This window comes from Frieseomelitta varia, unplaced genomic scaffold, assembly GCF_011392965.1.
Source record: "Frieseomelitta varia isolate USP_RPSP 00005682 unplaced genomic scaffold, Fvar_1.2 scaffold_460, whole genome shotgun sequence".
Classification (NCBI taxonomy): domain Eukaryota; kingdom Metazoa; phylum Arthropoda; class Insecta; order Hymenoptera; family Apidae; genus Frieseomelitta; species Frieseomelitta varia.
Window position 1 is genome coordinate 193,898 of NW_025110213.1, and position 16,732 is coordinate 210,629.

The following is a 16,732-nucleotide window of genomic DNA, read 5'->3' on the forward strand; positions in this document are numbered from 1 at the left end:
TTACGGGGTAAGAAACACTAGCGCCGCGTTGTGGCAGACCGGTGGAACTAAACGCTCTATAACCATATAAGAAGAATAATTGATTTTAACTTTTGATGCCACAAATTTGCACTCTACGAGCATGTATTTCAAAGATAATGCTATCAATTACGTTCGCAAATAAATTTGAATCTAATATTCACTATAGTTTGCGAGAAATTATGCACTCACTACTGGCACTGCTCCTAACGTAACCGGAATTGAAACATTCTTTATGTACGTAAACTATACTCAAACAAAACATAAAACGCAAGCTTAGGGTCTCTAAAATCGAAGACGCAACCATAACAGTTCACAAATGATTCCTCTTCAATAATATCTTCTCGTAATTTGTGGAAAAACTGTCACCTGTCAATGTTTAGAGGTAGTGGTGGCGCCATCTATTGATAACTCGGTGGCACTAAAAGTGGAAAATTTTGTTTTTAGTACCACCGAGTTATCAATGGATGGCGCCACCACTACCTCTAAACATTGACAGGTGACAGTTTTTCCACAAATTACGAGAAGATATTAATGAAGAGGAATCATTTGTGAACTGTTATGGTTGCGTCTTCGATTTTAGAGACCCTACGCTTGCGTTTTATGTTTTGTTTGAGTATAGTTTACGTACATAAAGAATGTTTCAATTCCGGTTACGTTAGGAGCAGTGCCAGTAGTGAGTGCATAATTTCTCGCAAACTATAGTGAATATTAGATTCAAATTTATTTGCGAACGTAATTGATAGCATTATCTTTGAAATACATGCTCGTAGAGTGCAAATTTGTGGCATCAAAAGTTAAAATCAATTATTCTTCTTATATGGTTATAGAGCGTTTAGTTCCACCGGTCTGCCACAACGCGGCGCTAGTGTTTCTTACCCCGTAAAACAGAGAAATTTTCATTTGCGAAAAAACCTAATTTAGCGTAACGAATTGTGAACTTTGGCGATTGTATTACCCTAATTAGACCCTTAGCTTTCTTTTCATACCCCATTTGACCCGTAAAATGCAGAAATAAGTATTTTTATAAATAATTAGTACTACCGAGTTACCGCTAGATGGCGCCACCATGTTCATTTTGTGACAGTTTGCACTAATTATGAAAAAAACCTAATTAAGTGGAATAATTTGCGAACTTTTTTATATGCCTCCTTAAAATTATGCTCCCCGCTTTCATTCTATGTGTGTTTTGTCCTAGAAAAACGTGTGTGTAAAAAGTTGAATTTTTTTTTCAATAGATCGAAGGATGTCCTTGCCGCACACTATTGCTTTCCTTGTCTAGCGTCATTAGACAAGGAGTGCACTAGCGTACGACAAGGACAGACATACATAGCGATAGACAAGGAGGGCGATAGTGTGTGACAAGGACAGACTTATTCGCTCAGTAGACAAAGAGGGCAACAGCGTGCGATAAGGACAATATGCTTTAGTTCTGGCACCTATCCTAGGGGTGATCCACAAGGTGGATGCTTAATGATTTAATTTGAACTAATCATGTGATGTCAACTATCTTGTTGTTGGCGGGTAATCGTTTATAAATTGTAAATTATATATTTGAACTAAATTGCATTACTCTGAAGAAATTTATGTGCATGTTAGGAGTTTATCTTTATTTTATGGCATTTTAGGATTAGGAGCCAACTTATATTTCCCTAGATTTCGATAACATGCTCATTTATTTAGCTCTCCCAATTCATTATAAGTTACTTATTGAGATATTTAAATTACATTATTTTAAGTACCGAATACAATTATCATAGGATTAATCATTCAAATTATCGTTGGAAATATAAATAAGATTTCACCTGTGTCAGGGTACTGTGATTATGTGTTGTACTCATATACGTATATAACACATGTATTTTTCAATGGACTCATATACGTATTAACACGCTTATTTTCAATGGATTCAAATATCAATGGAATTAGAATAATTTTTAATCTTTATGTTATGTTTATATTTCAAATATGAAATATTTTTTTAAATTCCCTATGTAGATAGATTCTCAAATACGTTTCATTTTTCTTTCTCTTGCAATTTTATGAACCCTTCTCGTCTTTGCCTTTTGAATAAAGAACGTTGAAACAAAAGATTGAAGGTGACATTCACAATGAAGAAAGTCGGGTTCCCGCTTAAAAAGGTAGTATTTAGTCTAGTAATATCTAATAAATAAAAAAAAAAAAATATTTTCATGAATATAATTATAATTGTAATAAATGAGACTTAGTTAAAAACTTATTTTATTTATTCTCCAGGTGATTTTTTCATGGATTTTTTTATGAACATTACAGATATACTGGAGAGTTAAAAAGAATACTACACTTTAAATATTTTTATATGTATTCAATATGTATTTTTATAATATTCAATGTATATTTTTAAAGTATCCAATGTGCAATTATTATTCAACAATTTTCTTTTACAATTGAAAATGTAAAATTCATGAACATCTATTATTATGATCTCTTTCTTTTTCACAGAATAATGCAACTAATAGTACAAAGCCATCTCAAAAAAAGATATCAACGTATTTCATGAAAGTTCCTTCAGAAAATAGCACAGTGGAAACCAGTGTCACAAACAATGGAATGCAAAGAAAGAGGAAAATTTCAGAAGATGTAGACTTGTTACAAGTGAAACTTACAAAGTATGATAATGTTTCAAATGTATGTAATATTATGCAAGATACACATCAAATACATTCGCGTTCAAATGAAGCGAATGTAATTCATGATGTGTTCAGTAATTTTAGTAGAAATAACAGTCAAAAAGAAAATATAACTAATGATTATGAATATATAAGTACAATATGTAAATTGAATGAAAAGCAGATAATGACAAGTAACACATTACAAGCAAATAAAAGTGACAAGCTTGTTAATTTGAAGAAATCTGTGTCCACTAATGTAAAACATGATGGAATTCATTCAGAATTAGAATCATTCTTTGCAAATGATTTTAAAGGTTGTTTTGAGGAAGAATGGTGTACAGATTCCAGTCAAATTAACTTTAAATCCTTACAAAGGTGTAAAGTTATTGATGTACAAATGGAATGCAATAGTATAATATTAACAGTAAAACAAGAAGACAATGAAACATGTAATGCAACTGTTAGGTGTTCAGATTTCTGGTAAGGAATACAATCATGATAATGTGCTTAAAATGAAACATTTAATATAATATTTCTAATTAAAACTTAGGAAAAACACCAAAGTGCAAAAAGATGATATTGTTGTCATTGAAGCACGGAAAGAAAACAATCAGTGGATTATAGATAATAGTAGTGGTTTTCTTATTGTTAATCCAGACATATTAATATCTGGAACAACAATAGCTGGTGCTCTATTTTGTGAACGGAAGGCAGTTTTAACTGAGAGGTTCAGAAAGATGGAAAATCTGCCTTATTTTGAGGGAGATCAAACACCACTTGTTATTGGAATCTTAGTTCATGAACTATTGCAAACTGTAAGAATATTTTAACATTTTTTTCTGTAGTTCTTTAACATTTTGCAAATGCAGATTTAACATTACAGGCAATACAAAAAAATATTTACGAAATAAAAGGTATTACAAAGTTAATGGACAACATATTGCAGACCAAAGACACAAGTAGTTTACTTTATGCATCAGATATATCTTTAGATACTTGTAAGCAACAAATGCTCCCATATGTATCAAAGATACACGAATTTATACAACATTATTTGAATGGTACGCAAAATATGTAATATGGATCTTGTTATTTTCTGTTAATAACCTGTTACATTCTGTTAATAATATTTTCAGATAAAACACAGCAAAAAATAAATAATATGAAAAATAACTTTAGAGGTAGAATCACTCACATTCATGATATAGAAGAATCTATTTGGCAACCGAAATTAGGCATAAAAGGGAAGGTAGACATTACTGCAGAAGTCAAGATAAATTCTAAACGGAAAATTATGCCCATTGAAATCAAGACAGGAAAACCTTCATTTTCTTTAGAACATAAAGGACAAATTATTCTTTATATCATGATGATGAGTCTTACAGGTCAAGATACAGATACGGGTCTTTTACTATATCTTAGGTAACTCATTAATTTTGAAGTTTAATTCAATAATTGGTGCAAATACATTTTATTACAGGGAAAATGATATGCAAGAGATTAATAGTAGCCATCCTGAGAAAAGAGATTTGATGCTATTAAGAAACTCTTTAGCTACTTACTTTATTCAAAAATCACCTGAGAAGTTATCCAATCTAACGTCTGAATCAGGTTGGCAAATGTTAGAACTGCCAGAGCCAATTAATCATCACAGTGCTTGTTCAAAATGTGTTTACAATACATTATGCTGTATATACTTGAGCAAAGATTCTAACATACAGTTACCTGAAACACATCCATTAGTAGAGCTTGGAAAAAAAATTTTGGATAAATTCAAACCTAGTCATATTGATTATGTATTGCAGTGGATTTCTTTATTAGAGATTGAAGAAAGCTCACAGTCAAGTGATAATACAATGAAACATCTGTGGACATTAAGCCCAGAAAAGAGGTAAAGAGTCATATGATAAATTTTATAAAATACCGTATTTTTTAATTAAATAAATTGTTCTTTTAAATTTTTTTTTAGAGAAATAAAGAAAACTTGTATCTGTAATTTGAAAGTGATAGGACACGTTATTAGTTACAACACAAAGTATAAACACACTTTCATTCGCGCAAATTTAAATGGACAATTCTCAAGTACTAATATTCCATATACGGAATTTTCAGATAATGAGTATGTTTTAGTTAGTACAAACACCAGGATAAATATTTCTGCGGGATTTATAATAGAAAGAAAAGAAGATTCTATCACATTGATTTTAGAAAGGTACTTGAGAGGTACTTAAGAAAGTTTTTATGTTAAATCTTACGTTGAACTATAATCTTCCATTTGGTTCCAGAGATGTGACCAAGTATAATACAAATGAATTATTTCACATAGATAAGTACCATTCGTCTTCTTTATATTCTATTAATCTTGCGAATGTAGGAGGTTTGATGAACGACAGTGAAATTTGTGAAAGATTACGAAATATCGTGATAGATAGGTTTGTAAAATTTATTAAATATTTCCTTAAATAATCTTTATATATATGTATATATATATATATATATATATTCTTTTTATTGAATTTTTCTTTACCTCAGAAAACAAGCAACTTTCGAAGAGGGTGTATCACATGCGGTTATAACAAAAAGTGCTAAGATAATACAAAATTTAAATAAAATTCAGCAAAGAGCAGTTCTAAAAGCGATATCAGCAAACGAGTACTTTCTGATTAAAGGAATGCCAGGTACAGGGAAAACGCAAACAGTAGTTGCTCTAGTAGAAGTTTTACACAAAATAGGACGATCCGTATTAATTACCGCACATACAAACAGTGCTGTAGACAATATTTTATTGAAACTGTTGGACAAGCGCATTGATTTCTTAAGATTGGGATCATCTTTCCATCCATCTTTAAGATGTAAAAGCGAAATATATGCCACATCAAATTGCCACTCTCCGAGTAGCTTAGAAGCGGTGTATTCTGGCAAAGTATGAATTACTTTAAGTATAAATATTTTATTATTTTGGATACTTTCGGAAATGTTTATGGAAATATGAAAAAATCTTACCTAATTTGTTTTTTTCTAAATAACTTCATTTGCAAAAGAATTTTTCCTCTTAGCACTAAAAGAGATTCAAGATGGTAATTTTTTTGCAATTAATTTTATTTAATTATGTAATTTGTAATACCGTAGAATATTATTGGCACAACTTGTTATGGTGCCCATCACGTACTTTTTGGGAAACGTACATTTGATGTATGTATCGTGGACGAAAGTACTCAGGTATGGCAACCCACTGTATTACGTCCGTTATATAATGCGAAGAAGTTTATTCTTGTGGGAGATCCTGATCAATTGCCTCCAATTGTTAAGAACAGATTAGCCAGGTATCCAATAAAATATTTGCACATCATACGTAAAGATATATAAGTATATAAATAAAGTACAGTTCTCATTACAATATATAATAGATGAAATAAATTTCTGTTGTTGTAGTCCTGATTTTTAAACAAAAGAATATTTTTATGCACATTATAAAATTTTATTACACAGTAATACATTTTATCATACAATTATTCATAATTTTCTTGTCTTCTCAGAAAACTGGGTGCAGATGAATCTTTATTTGCTCGTCTGGATAGTGAAAATAATACTATTAAATTAACGAAACAGTACAGAATGAATAAAAGTATAATGCGTATAGCAAATAAGTTAACATATAATGACATGTTAAAAGCAGGCGATGTCTCCGTAGAAAATGCTACTTTCGTCAGTCAGTGTCATGAAGTGAGTGTAATAAGTATAAACGAAGATTGCATTAATAAACTAATAAAATTCTATTTTAGGTTTTAATAAAAGAAGCAGAATGGATACAGAAGGCATTGTCATCTGACATAAATGATTCTGTAATCGTACTAAACACAGGTCATACTAATAAGTTGAAAGAAAATTATGATTTGAGTGGAAAATATCTAGATATTGATGAAGTAAACTCAAACATTTGGGAAGCTGCTGTAGTATCTAAACTAGTGAAAACTCTTTTAAAGGTGATATATAATATGTAATTTTGTTGTATGTAAGCTATTTTCGTATCAAATATTGGAATAAGTGTTCAAACATTTAGATGAATGTGAGACTTGATAATATTGGCGTCATCGCACCGTACAGAGCACATGTTAACTTATTGAAGAAAATTGTTACTCAAGATATAGAGATAAATACTGTCGATCAGTATCAAGGACGTGATAAAGAAATTATAATTTATTCGTGCGCAAAAAGCCTGAATAAACCTGACGATATAAAAGAGGTATCATCTGAGTTTTACAAGTGTTTGTTGTAAGTTAAAAAGTACCGATATAATTAGTATTTTTCAAATGTAGGATCTCGAAGTACTAGGGGACCATCGACGATTGACTGTTGCAATAACAAGAGCAAAACACAAATTAATTGTTATTGCAGATAAAAGTACTGTATCTCGGTACTCGGTATTTAAAAAATTATTTAATCTTGTCGAAGATAAAAATACAATAAATTTAACGGACAATTGTGATGGGTTTTACTGGAAAAATCTTGTATGTACTTTATAACATATTTCGCAACTTTTTTTCGCATCACGAATTTGTTACGACAAGAAATGATATTAAAACGACATTGCATGATATTTTATTTTGTATATTGCATCTTTTTTATATTTCCATGAAATATTTTACATATCATGTAATAAAGTATTTATGAAAATTTTTATTTGATCAATAATTTGATATATATGGATCGATTATTCTTTTAATTGTCTTATTTCTGTCTTCTGTCATTATCTATTTTCTTTTTCAAGTGCCTTGATTACAGAATAAATATCTGTGATTGTGTGCAAAGTTATTGACCTTAAGGCAAATAAATTATGTGCAACATTTCAATTATAAATATTAAATCTTATATCTAAATTAAAACTTAAAGAGTATTGAATATGATGATAAGATAATAATTTTAAAATAATGGTTTGATAAGATATGTAATCGACATGTTCGATCTGTTTGTTTAAATTTAGTGGCACTTTTTAATTACTAGTACATTGTTTTAATTAATCAATCAATCAATTAATTAATTAAATATAAATAAAATTTTTTACTTGAAAAAAATCAATATCTGTATCTATACATCTGAAGTTGAAGTGTTTATGAGATTTTGTCTTTAGTTATAAATGTTATGAAATTATCTTTAGTTGTTCATATATGTTACAATTATCGTGTTTTATTTCAAAGATAATAAAATTTCAAATTATTTTATACAATACGTGAGAAACATATAAAAGTTTTCTATGGTGAGGGTTCTATGTACCCTATGTATGTATATGGTAAAAAAAATAAAACAATAAAGTAAAAATTATCCTTAATTATTCTAATGTAACATTTTATATTTTTGTTCATTAATATTCAACATTTTACATTTCTGTTCATTCCTGAAATAAAACATTCTTGTAGCTCCTCCAGATATTTTTTTTAGAAATAAGTTAAAGTATAGTTATTATTGCTACTATTTTCTAACGTAATGATATACATTAATTTTACGTGTATATTGTTTTCTAAAAATAAATAAAGATATAGCTACTTGTTTTCGTCGAGTATTAATGATTGAGGAGGTGTGTTAGTGCGGTCGATATGCGGGGTTTTATTTGTTTCACACATATCCTCGTAATAGCTACACGCTTCCAAAATTTTTTTCGTTGTGTTCAATCATCTCATGCGAATAAATCATGAGGACAATTAAAAGTTTATCTCTACGACCCATATCCACAGGATTTACTCTTCGTAACCGGTAATTAACCTAAATGCTTGACATTTTAATGCTAGATAGGGCAAACATTACCGAAAGTTCATTCATGGTTCTAGGTTATCTGAACAGATTCAAGAAATAACACAATGTGATCCACAAAAAAAGCCGACAGTTGATCCTATAACGGTGGAGCATCATTCCAGATTAAGTAACAAATGGTGGAATGTCAATGGTGAATTACGCGCTTTGCATGCATTAAACTCTCTAAGAGTGCAATTTGTTCGTGATGGTCTAGCAAATGTGGGATTCAAAGTGGAATGTCCTTATTTACCACTGAAAGGGATCAAAATCTTGGACGTTGGCTGTGGTGGAGGGATATTGTCGGAACCTTTAGCTAGAATTGGAGCAGATGTGACTGGAATTGATGCGTCTTCAGAATTAATAACAGCTGCAAAAGAGCATGCTGCCTTGGATCCCAGTTTAGATGGAAAATTGAACTATATTGAGACGGTCATTGAAGATTTTGCACCAGATAATAAAGAAACGTTTAATGCCATACTAGCTTCAGAAGTTATAGAACATGTAAATGATAAAGAATTATTTTTAAAGGTATAGCTTTTTTTCCTGTGAAGAAAGAGAATGTTAATATGACATTAATATGAGCAAAGTTATACATATTTATATAACTGTGCCTTTATGTTTTTCATAGTATTGTATAAGTACCGTGAAACCTGGTGGTTCGATATTTCTTACAACTATTAATAAAACATTGTCTTCATGGCTTGGAGGCATAATCGCAGCTGAAAATGTTTTGAAATTGATTCCAAAGGGCACTCATGATTGGAATAAATTCATCACTCCGGCTGAAATGCAATCCTTATTAGAAACATGTATACCGTCGTTAATAATAATACTGATAATTTTATGTAAAACATTTATTAACTAAAACTTTGTCTATTTTGTAGATGGTTGCAAAACAAAATTAATTCATGGAATGTTTTACAATCCTTTAAGGAACGAGTGGTTTTGGACAACTTCAACAGCGATAAATTACGCGCTTCACGCGGTAAAGAGAAAACGTTCAACCCTTTTATAAATTAATGTTTTAGGTTCTCTGATTTACCATTACAACTTATTTTGTAAAAAACGTTGTGTGAAACTGTGATATACATGAATCGTAATTTACAATATTTCTAATTTAATGATCAGATTTTCAGAATTATGTTTAATAGTTGATTTATTATTCGTTATGGAAGAAAAATGCTAGGGAATAACATGAAAAAAATTTATTACTTTCGTCTTCGTAATGTATTATACATTTTGTTATAGGAAATTATTTTACATATTTTACATATTATTCATACTTATTGTTACATTTACTTTTTGTCTCGTACGGATACTGTACGTACAGTACATATGAAAAGCAGAGAAATTACTGGAAATATTACAGAAGACGTATGAACGTAATATACACGAAAATAGACATTCCAAGAAGGAATGCATAATTTAAAAACCGCTGACTTATTTCTTCAACTTTCTCTTATTTTGACTTGGCAAAACCGACACGGTTGTTTCCCATATCGAACTCGGTATAATAACGGCCGATGAAAACGTCTCCCAAGATCCATAGTGGCCCGTTTGGTGGAGGAACGTCCAATCCCATGAATCCGCTGAGACAGACGGTCTTGCCGAATTGCGTAACCTTTGACAGAAAGAGCAATAGCATTATTATGTTGTTGAAATCTTCTTTTATAATGAAATTCTCTTGTAATACTTGATAGATACCATCGAAAAATGTCTATCTTACCTTCAGAACGTAGTCCTCACCAGTCAAAGGGAAAGACTGGCCACCAAGCACAAAGTTGATCGTAGGCAAGTTATGAATGGAGTTACAATCTACCATTGCTTCTCCAGCTGCGATGGGAGTAGCTCCAATAGCCTTGTTGATGGCTTCAACTTCTTTGACTGGCCCAGCAATGAGTGAAGTGCCTGTATCAGCAATAGCTTCGCATCCTTGCTTGCAGACTGCCAAATTTTGGGATCCTACTTTGATTCTGAAATTCGTATTTTGTCCTGACTTAAGTTGTTCTTTAGGATTGTAAAATTTATTTTTGTAAATTTAAAATACCCATCCATTCTGAATTGCCAGTATCCTTTTTTGTCGACTGGGACATAGGTGAACGAACCTTGATAGTGCTGTGGATCTGAACCGCCAAGGATTAATTCTCCACCAAACTTATCATCAGGATTTCTGGAATTAATAAATAAGTAGAAGTTTTAGCTTTTCGATTTTCTTTGTACAATACTTTGAATAATTCAAAAATTACTTCGAGTAATTCGCTAATTATTTTGTGATACCTGTTCAAGTAGAAACTGAAAACGGGTTGAGGTACCAATCTTTGTTTGAACATGTTGTAGAAAACAGGTGTTACGCCATCGATAGCGATTCTAGAATAACCCATACCTAAGATGCCGTCGAATTTAGCAGCAACGAAAGCCAATCCGGGTTCGCTCATAGCTTCGGCAAAGGTCTGGTCCTGGACTTTGAGTCCAGCAATCTGAGAAATAATAAGTACAGTTATTCTTCAATTAGTTTTCTCTTTCAATTCGACTAATTTAATTACACGGCGATAAGTGATGGATGAGAATATTTATAAAGAAATTTGTGACAATATACAAAATGAAAAACAAATTTGATGACAGTATATATCTCTTTTACAGTTATTTACAAATAATGGATGGAAAACTGTGGGAAGTAAAATCAGTAGATATAAGGAAGAAATATACTCGATTTATATTTGCATGTAAACTTACTTCCACAACATCAGTCGAGAGATAACCAGAAAGACTGCCAGAGCCATAATGGATAGCGAAATCGGTACCATTCTTTTTGTACGTGGACGATTTTGTGCTATCATATTTATGGTGCAGTTCTGGAAAGAATACGTATTATATTAAATTTTGAAAGGGCAAAATGATCTTGATCCTCCGACTACTGAAACTAAAGCTCCAGTGCTGGGTCATTTTGACTCGCACAGATATCCCACTAATACATATTTAGGGTCGTCCGGACGGCTCACCGATACTGTACATAATGTGACGGTGCTCGAAACCGAGGTCCTTACCGATATTGTAACAACACAGTGACAGACACCCAACTCATATAGGAACATGTAGGAGTATAAGGAACAAATAACAGTCACATGAATAAAGTTATATATATTTACTGTATATTTATGTCATTTATTGTCAGGAACGTCTTGTGCAAATTGAACGAAAGAAGACAAAGAAAAATTGCTCGTTGGCAATGAAGACATTGCGTCAATAGAAACAACGTAAAAAAGTAATAAAAAGAACAAAAATAATAATAAAAACAGTAACTTAATAATAAAAATAGTAAAATATTAAAATAGTGCTAAAAACTAAAATCTAAATACAAAAATAAATACAAAAATAATACACAATATTAAATACTAAAATACTAAAACAATAATAAAAACACTAAAATATGAAATAAACTTTGAAATAAAAAATTGCTTAAATTTGCTGCAAACGTCTTTCTTCTTCAGAACATTACCAGAAACTGATTTTTTTCGTCTTTAGTCGTCGTCACTTCGGCAATTTGGCAAACACATGGCAAACAATACAATTACACGATGTTAGTGCGTTAGTGCGATCACTAAAACAAGCAGCTCCTATAACTAATACAAGCAGCTCCTATAACTAACACAAGCAGCTTCCAGCACAGGTCAAAATTATGACTACCGGCAAAATAGGCAGAGGATTAATAGAAGTTTAGAATTTTATTATTGATTTATAAAACACTTTATCACTGCCTAAAAATATAATAGTGCTAAAGATAAAGTTACAATAATGCTAACAATAATGATAGCAGTAATTAATCGAAGAAATAATATGATCTCAATCTTACAGAGTTGTTTTTAATTTCATCATTAGTTTATAAATACTTGAAATGTAGTATTATCATTATCTCAGAGATAAAGCTGCACTTAATTCAAGTACTGAATCATACTGCAATATTATCATATCTACTTTTTTACACATCTAAAATCTGTTAGAAGTAAAAATGCAAAAATAATTTAGTTTTTATTTCACAGTTTTCAGATTTACAAGTTAAAATTTCAGTTTTATGCATTACGTACGACGTCTTTTGAGTGATAAATCGTGTAGCAAGGGTCACCTCAATTATACGAATAAATTATGAATAAAATATAAGGCAAAAAAAAAAAGTTTTGAACATAGAGTAACAAAGCTTTTCTAAAATACCAAATTTTGAACATAGAGACTAACAAAGCTTTTCCGGAGTTGCTTGTGTGTACTCACTGCAAGCAATGTTGGTAAGGTGGCATTTCTTAGATGGAATCCACAAGTTTGAAGAACCAGTATCAAAGATTACTTTGAAGTTTTGCGCCGGAGTTCCAATACTAATTTCGCCATAATATTGAGCGTCTAGATAATTGGAAAGAGGCTCTGGTTGAGGAAAATCTCCTTGCACCATATGAGCTTGGTACATTTCAGTATTATATTCTTTGAGTTGTTTCCTAACACTGTCCATCTTGTGCAAACGAATTCTTCAAAGAAGAGAATATTTTTGAAATTAACGTTAACAGTTCCCAATTATATCTATAGTGAAACTGATCTTTTGTAATCCCAGCAAGATCTTTTTAAAAAGTGAATAGTAATTTTTTGAAAAATAATTTTTTCTCCTTTTTTTTTTATTCTGAAAGTTTTATTTCGACATTTTGTTATTAAAGCATAACGAATCTAAGATAATTCTTAATGGAAATTTTAAATATCCAAAAACATGAGAAACAAAATGAAGGAAGTTAGAATTCTAAAGAACAAAGGAAACATGCTATAAATCGTATAAAACTAATAAATTTCTCAATGTCGTTGGCGCTACATATAACGTGTGTCATTAAATCAAATTTTTTTTTGGAATAGTCATTACAATGTCGTAAAGTAATTACAAATTTAATGTTCAACATAAATTGAATATCTACGCATAAAATATTTGTAAGTTTAAAGTATCGTAGAATATTTACAAATTTTTCTCAGTATGAGTAAACGATATGTATAATAGTTGAATCAATTGTGGAAAGTCATGTTATTTGTTTACGAAAAAAATTGCTACACTTACCTCACGATATCGGCATTAGTCAGCGCCGCGATAGCGCAAAGGCACAGAACGGTGCGAAACATTTTTAAGCAGGTTCCCGTTTGAAGTAAGAAACTTCAAAATTTTTCTTACATACGACGTTTAGAAATTGATGCTCCAAGTTTCCTTTGAACTTTCTGCGCAATACTATTGCCGGGAACTACACTAGTGATTCACCGAGCGAGAGCTTCTTTAATAAAGGATCCTCCAAGATTATCGGAAACTTACTGCACATGCGTAGCTTCGATCAACATACATGTACCAATATTATTGCTACTAGCATCCAAACTGATTTTAAACACAAGAGAAAGCAGGTTTACAAAATTTATCAAAAGCTTCGTGTATATTCGTAGGGAACATCTTCCAGTGGTAATTCTTCTAAATATCCATTGAAATACAGTTTGTTTGAGAAAATTAGAAATTTTTTAAAAAATGTCCAAGCTCTAGGTACGTCGTTGCTGTCACAGTCAGCTGATTGCACACGTACATGCGCATCAAGCCACTTGTAGAGAGATATCCTATTCAAGTGGCGTGTACGTGCACAAAAACTATGGTTATGTTAGTTAACTTCACAGTAGCGCCATCTTGCACGGAAAGTAATGATTTACTTTTCCTCGACCATTGTAAGCGCCATCTTACAATGAACTCAATTATTCGGTTTAAATAGTAATTATTCCGTTTGAAATTAAAAGCGCACGATGGATTTTTATGTTAACATAATAGTTTTTTATTGAGGGTAAGAAATTAAGTAGCTTTTTTTCACGTAAAATTATTATGCTTGTTTAGACATTTTATGTTGACGGACCAGAGTCTTCCCAATATACAATGAAAAAATAAATAAGCAAGGACAGATTTAATTCAGTTAGGAAACATGCTCAGCGGCATTTCACCGATATTGACCCACAAATTGTCTGTAATTTGTTTCGTGAGGATATGTAATAACATTTTTGCATGTCGTGCATGTCTCCATCGAGTATTTACATGCATATATCTGAAAAGTTCAAAATAACCTATTTCAACCATATTCTAAAACTGAGTCATGAAATTTTTATTCGAATTTAATTTAATGATATAAAAAGAGAGATTTTAGTTCGCAAAGTAATTAAGAAGAAAAAGGATCGATTGACGTAGATTTTCGTTAATTTCAGAAATTCTCAGAATTTCAAGTACCTTTGAAGAAAAACAATTTTCCTTAGTTCGTGGATCATTTGGAAATCATGTGAAACATTGGATAAAAACGACAGCCAAGAAAGGTAACTTAGAAGCGACATGAGAATCAATACAAGAACCGTACCCCTGTAACAGACGAATCAATTCCATAGTTCTTTAGATGGAAGGTTCTACGTAATTGTTTTTAAGAATCAAAGTCAATCGTTTCGACTCTTCTCACATTTTGTAAGGAATAAAATATAAAGAGTATTTTGTAAGAGTGTCACAATAAATGATCGTGTCCTGTGAAACCTGATCATGTACCAATACTTTTGCTCGCCATTATATATAGAATTATTCTGCATACATATATCAAGATAGAATATCTCTAAATTCATAAAGTCAATCGTACAATGTAGCATAATTGTCAAATATAGCCAATCTAGAATCTCTAGATTCATAGAGTCAATAGTGTGCAAGTCTGGATTGTTTCTAAATTCAAAAAGTTTCATATCGATTACTCGAATTCGTGTTTACGCGGGTTGCTACCGGCAAGGCATTCTGGGTTGATAGAAGACCGTGATAGAAGACCCTAATCGCGGGCCAATCAGTGGGCAGGATTACAGTACGGGCACTTCAGTCTTGAACTCAATCGAGGAAAAGTCGGTGTCGGTTTGAGCGAGCAAAATTTTTGTGTAAATCAGTTCACGCAGGGGGAAGAAAAAAAATAAGTACATATTACTGCCGGGTCCGGGAAACGGAAGATCATTCTCTTGTGTGATATCAGTTCGTGAACGTGTTATCCGAAAAGGTATGTCGATGCGTTATAACAAATGGAAAATGTATTTTTTTCTTCCTCTCTCTTTCTCTCTCCCTTTCTGTCCCTCTTCGTTTTAGACCGGGAACACGACAACTCTTATGTCAAAAAGTCAACTATCCCAGTTCCTTGTAGCCGTTGTTCCGGTCGGTGCAACGCTAATTTTCGAATAACCGTCGTTAGCACGTTCTGGGTTGCGATGGATCGCGTGTAAACGAATTATTATTTCCGTTTCGTCGCCCGTATCGACAAAACATCGTCCTCCCGCGTTTCGCCACTACGGGCTGTTTATCCCAGTCGCGATTTGTTTCGCATCGCTCTCACTTAAGCACACTCGATCCACCTCCGAATTTTCTAACGATCGTCCGATGGATTGTCATGCCGGCTAATGACATATACGCTACTGTCAAAATTGCGCGCATTCGTTCCTCCTCCAGGTTCAATCTACATGTATATTTCTTTTCGTCCTTCAATGAAAAAAAAAAAAAAAGTAGTGTAGCCTTAGTGTCTTAGCAATGGTTTTTTCACATTGAATGTCTCCCCCCCCCCCCCCCCAAAAAAAAAAAAAAGATAATGCACTACCTAGCTCTTTTCTTTCCCTTTTTTTTTCCTCTACGTTCCAGAACTACCAGAATGTCAGACAGAAAGGCTGTGATTAAGAACGCTGATATGTCTGAGGAGATGCAGCAGGATGCTGTCGACTGTGCAACTCAAGCCCTCGAAAAGTACAATATAGAAAAGGTATGCATCGATAAATCAAACATGTTTTGTTACAGACATTGTGTGTATGATGTGAAATGGTACACATGGTAAATTGTAAATGTAAAGAGTAGTTGTTTAACAAATTGTGCGATAACAAGGAAGATAAATGGAAGTCCAGAGCACTATAAATTAACTCTGCCTTTTCGTTTTAGGACATTGCAGCCTATATTAAGAAAGAATTTGATAAAAAGTACAATCCAACGTGGCATTGCATTGTAGGCCGTAATTTTGGAAGCTATGTGACACACGAAACAAGACATTTTATCTATTTTTACTTGGGCCAAGTAGCGATCCTGCTTTTCAAGAGCGGATAAACTGGAGTTTATTCTATAATCACCATCTTTTCTTCCTCCCTTTCACACGCTACATGGAAATACCTTAAGTCAAGTCACCGTCTGTAAGGAAAATTACGATACTGTGTATAATGAAAATTTGTTTCTCAAACAAAAA

General features: G+C 32.0%; 6 protein-coding genes across 7 annotated transcripts in view; 3 read left to right on the plus strand and 3 right to left on the minus strand.

Annotated features, from left to right (window-relative positions):
* LOC122532589 (TAR DNA-binding protein 43) overlaps positions 1-6,776 on the minus strand; it is a 26,832-nt gene extending 20,056 nt beyond the window's left edge. Inside the window, exon 1 of the mRNA XM_043661474.1 lies at positions 6,772-6,776. The gene's annotated coding sequence lies outside the window, so the exon portion shown is untranslated. The remainder of the gene's footprint in view (positions 1-6,771) is intronic.
* The window catches only part of LOC122532602 (sugar transporter SWEET1), a 10,508-nt gene extending 3,726 nt beyond the window's left edge, over positions 1-6,782 (minus strand). Inside the window, exon 1 of the mRNA XM_043661507.1 lies at positions 6,772-6,782. The gene's annotated coding sequence lies outside the window, so the exon portion shown is untranslated. The remainder of the gene's footprint in view (positions 1-6,771) is intronic.
* LOC122532579 (DNA replication ATP-dependent helicase/nuclease DNA2) lies at positions 1,270-7,312 on the plus strand. Of its 2 annotated transcripts, XM_043661450.1 has the most exons (15): positions 1,524-1,542; positions 2,095-2,159; positions 2,500-3,149; positions 3,220-3,484; positions 3,553-3,730; positions 3,806-4,091; positions 4,150-4,560; positions 4,639-4,881; positions 4,955-5,101; positions 5,202-5,592; positions 5,799-5,992; positions 6,206-6,392; positions 6,452-6,652; positions 6,730-6,912; positions 6,986-7,312. In XM_043661450.1, the coding sequence occupies exons 2-15, from the start codon at positions 2,130-2,132 to the stop codon at positions 7,190-7,192; spliced, it is 3,573 nt and encodes a 1,190-aa protein (XP_043517385.1). In that variant the 5' UTR covers positions 1,524-1,542; positions 2,095-2,129; the 3' UTR covers positions 7,193-7,312. The 2 variants fall into 2 exon arrangements, with proteins under 2 accessions (XP_043517386.1, XP_043517385.1); XM_043661451.1 differs by lacking the exon at positions 2,095-2,159 and having other exon boundaries at positions 1,270-1,542.
* A 780-nt stretch (positions 7,313-8,092) lies between these two features.
* The window catches only part of LOC122532595 (ubiquinone biosynthesis O-methyltransferase, mitochondrial), a 21,630-nt gene continuing 12,990 nt past the window's right edge, over positions 8,093-16,732 (plus strand). The window contains exons 1-4 of the mRNA XM_043661486.1: positions 8,093-8,417; positions 8,492-8,984; positions 9,085-9,265; positions 9,341-9,454. Coding sequence (XP_043517421.1) covers positions 8,356-8,417; positions 8,492-8,984; positions 9,085-9,265; positions 9,341-9,454 — 850 coding nt within the window. The 5' untranslated portion in view covers positions 8,093-8,355. The remainder of the gene's footprint in view (positions 8,418-8,491; positions 8,985-9,084; positions 9,266-9,340; positions 9,455-16,732) is intronic.
* On the minus strand, positions 9,728-13,773 carry LOC122532593 (lysosomal aspartic protease). The gene is made up of 7 exons (XM_043661485.1): positions 13,537-13,773; positions 12,720-12,967; positions 11,190-11,308; positions 10,734-10,933; positions 10,504-10,626; positions 10,183-10,429; positions 9,728-10,077 (listed from the first exon to the last, which is right to left on the minus strand). The coding sequence occupies exons 1-7, from the start codon at positions 13,596-13,598 to the stop codon at positions 9,916-9,918; spliced, it is 1,161 nt and encodes a 386-aa protein (XP_043517420.1). The 5' UTR covers positions 13,599-13,773; the 3' UTR covers positions 9,728-9,915.
* On the plus strand, positions 15,318-16,732 carry LOC122532604 (dynein light chain 1, cytoplasmic). Its single transcript, XM_043661510.1, has 3 exons — positions 15,318-15,514; positions 16,144-16,261; positions 16,435-16,732. The coding sequence occupies exons 2-3, from the start codon at positions 16,154-16,156 to the stop codon at positions 16,594-16,596; spliced, it is 270 nt and encodes an 89-aa protein (XP_043517445.1). The 5' UTR covers positions 15,318-15,514; positions 16,144-16,153; the 3' UTR covers positions 16,597-16,732.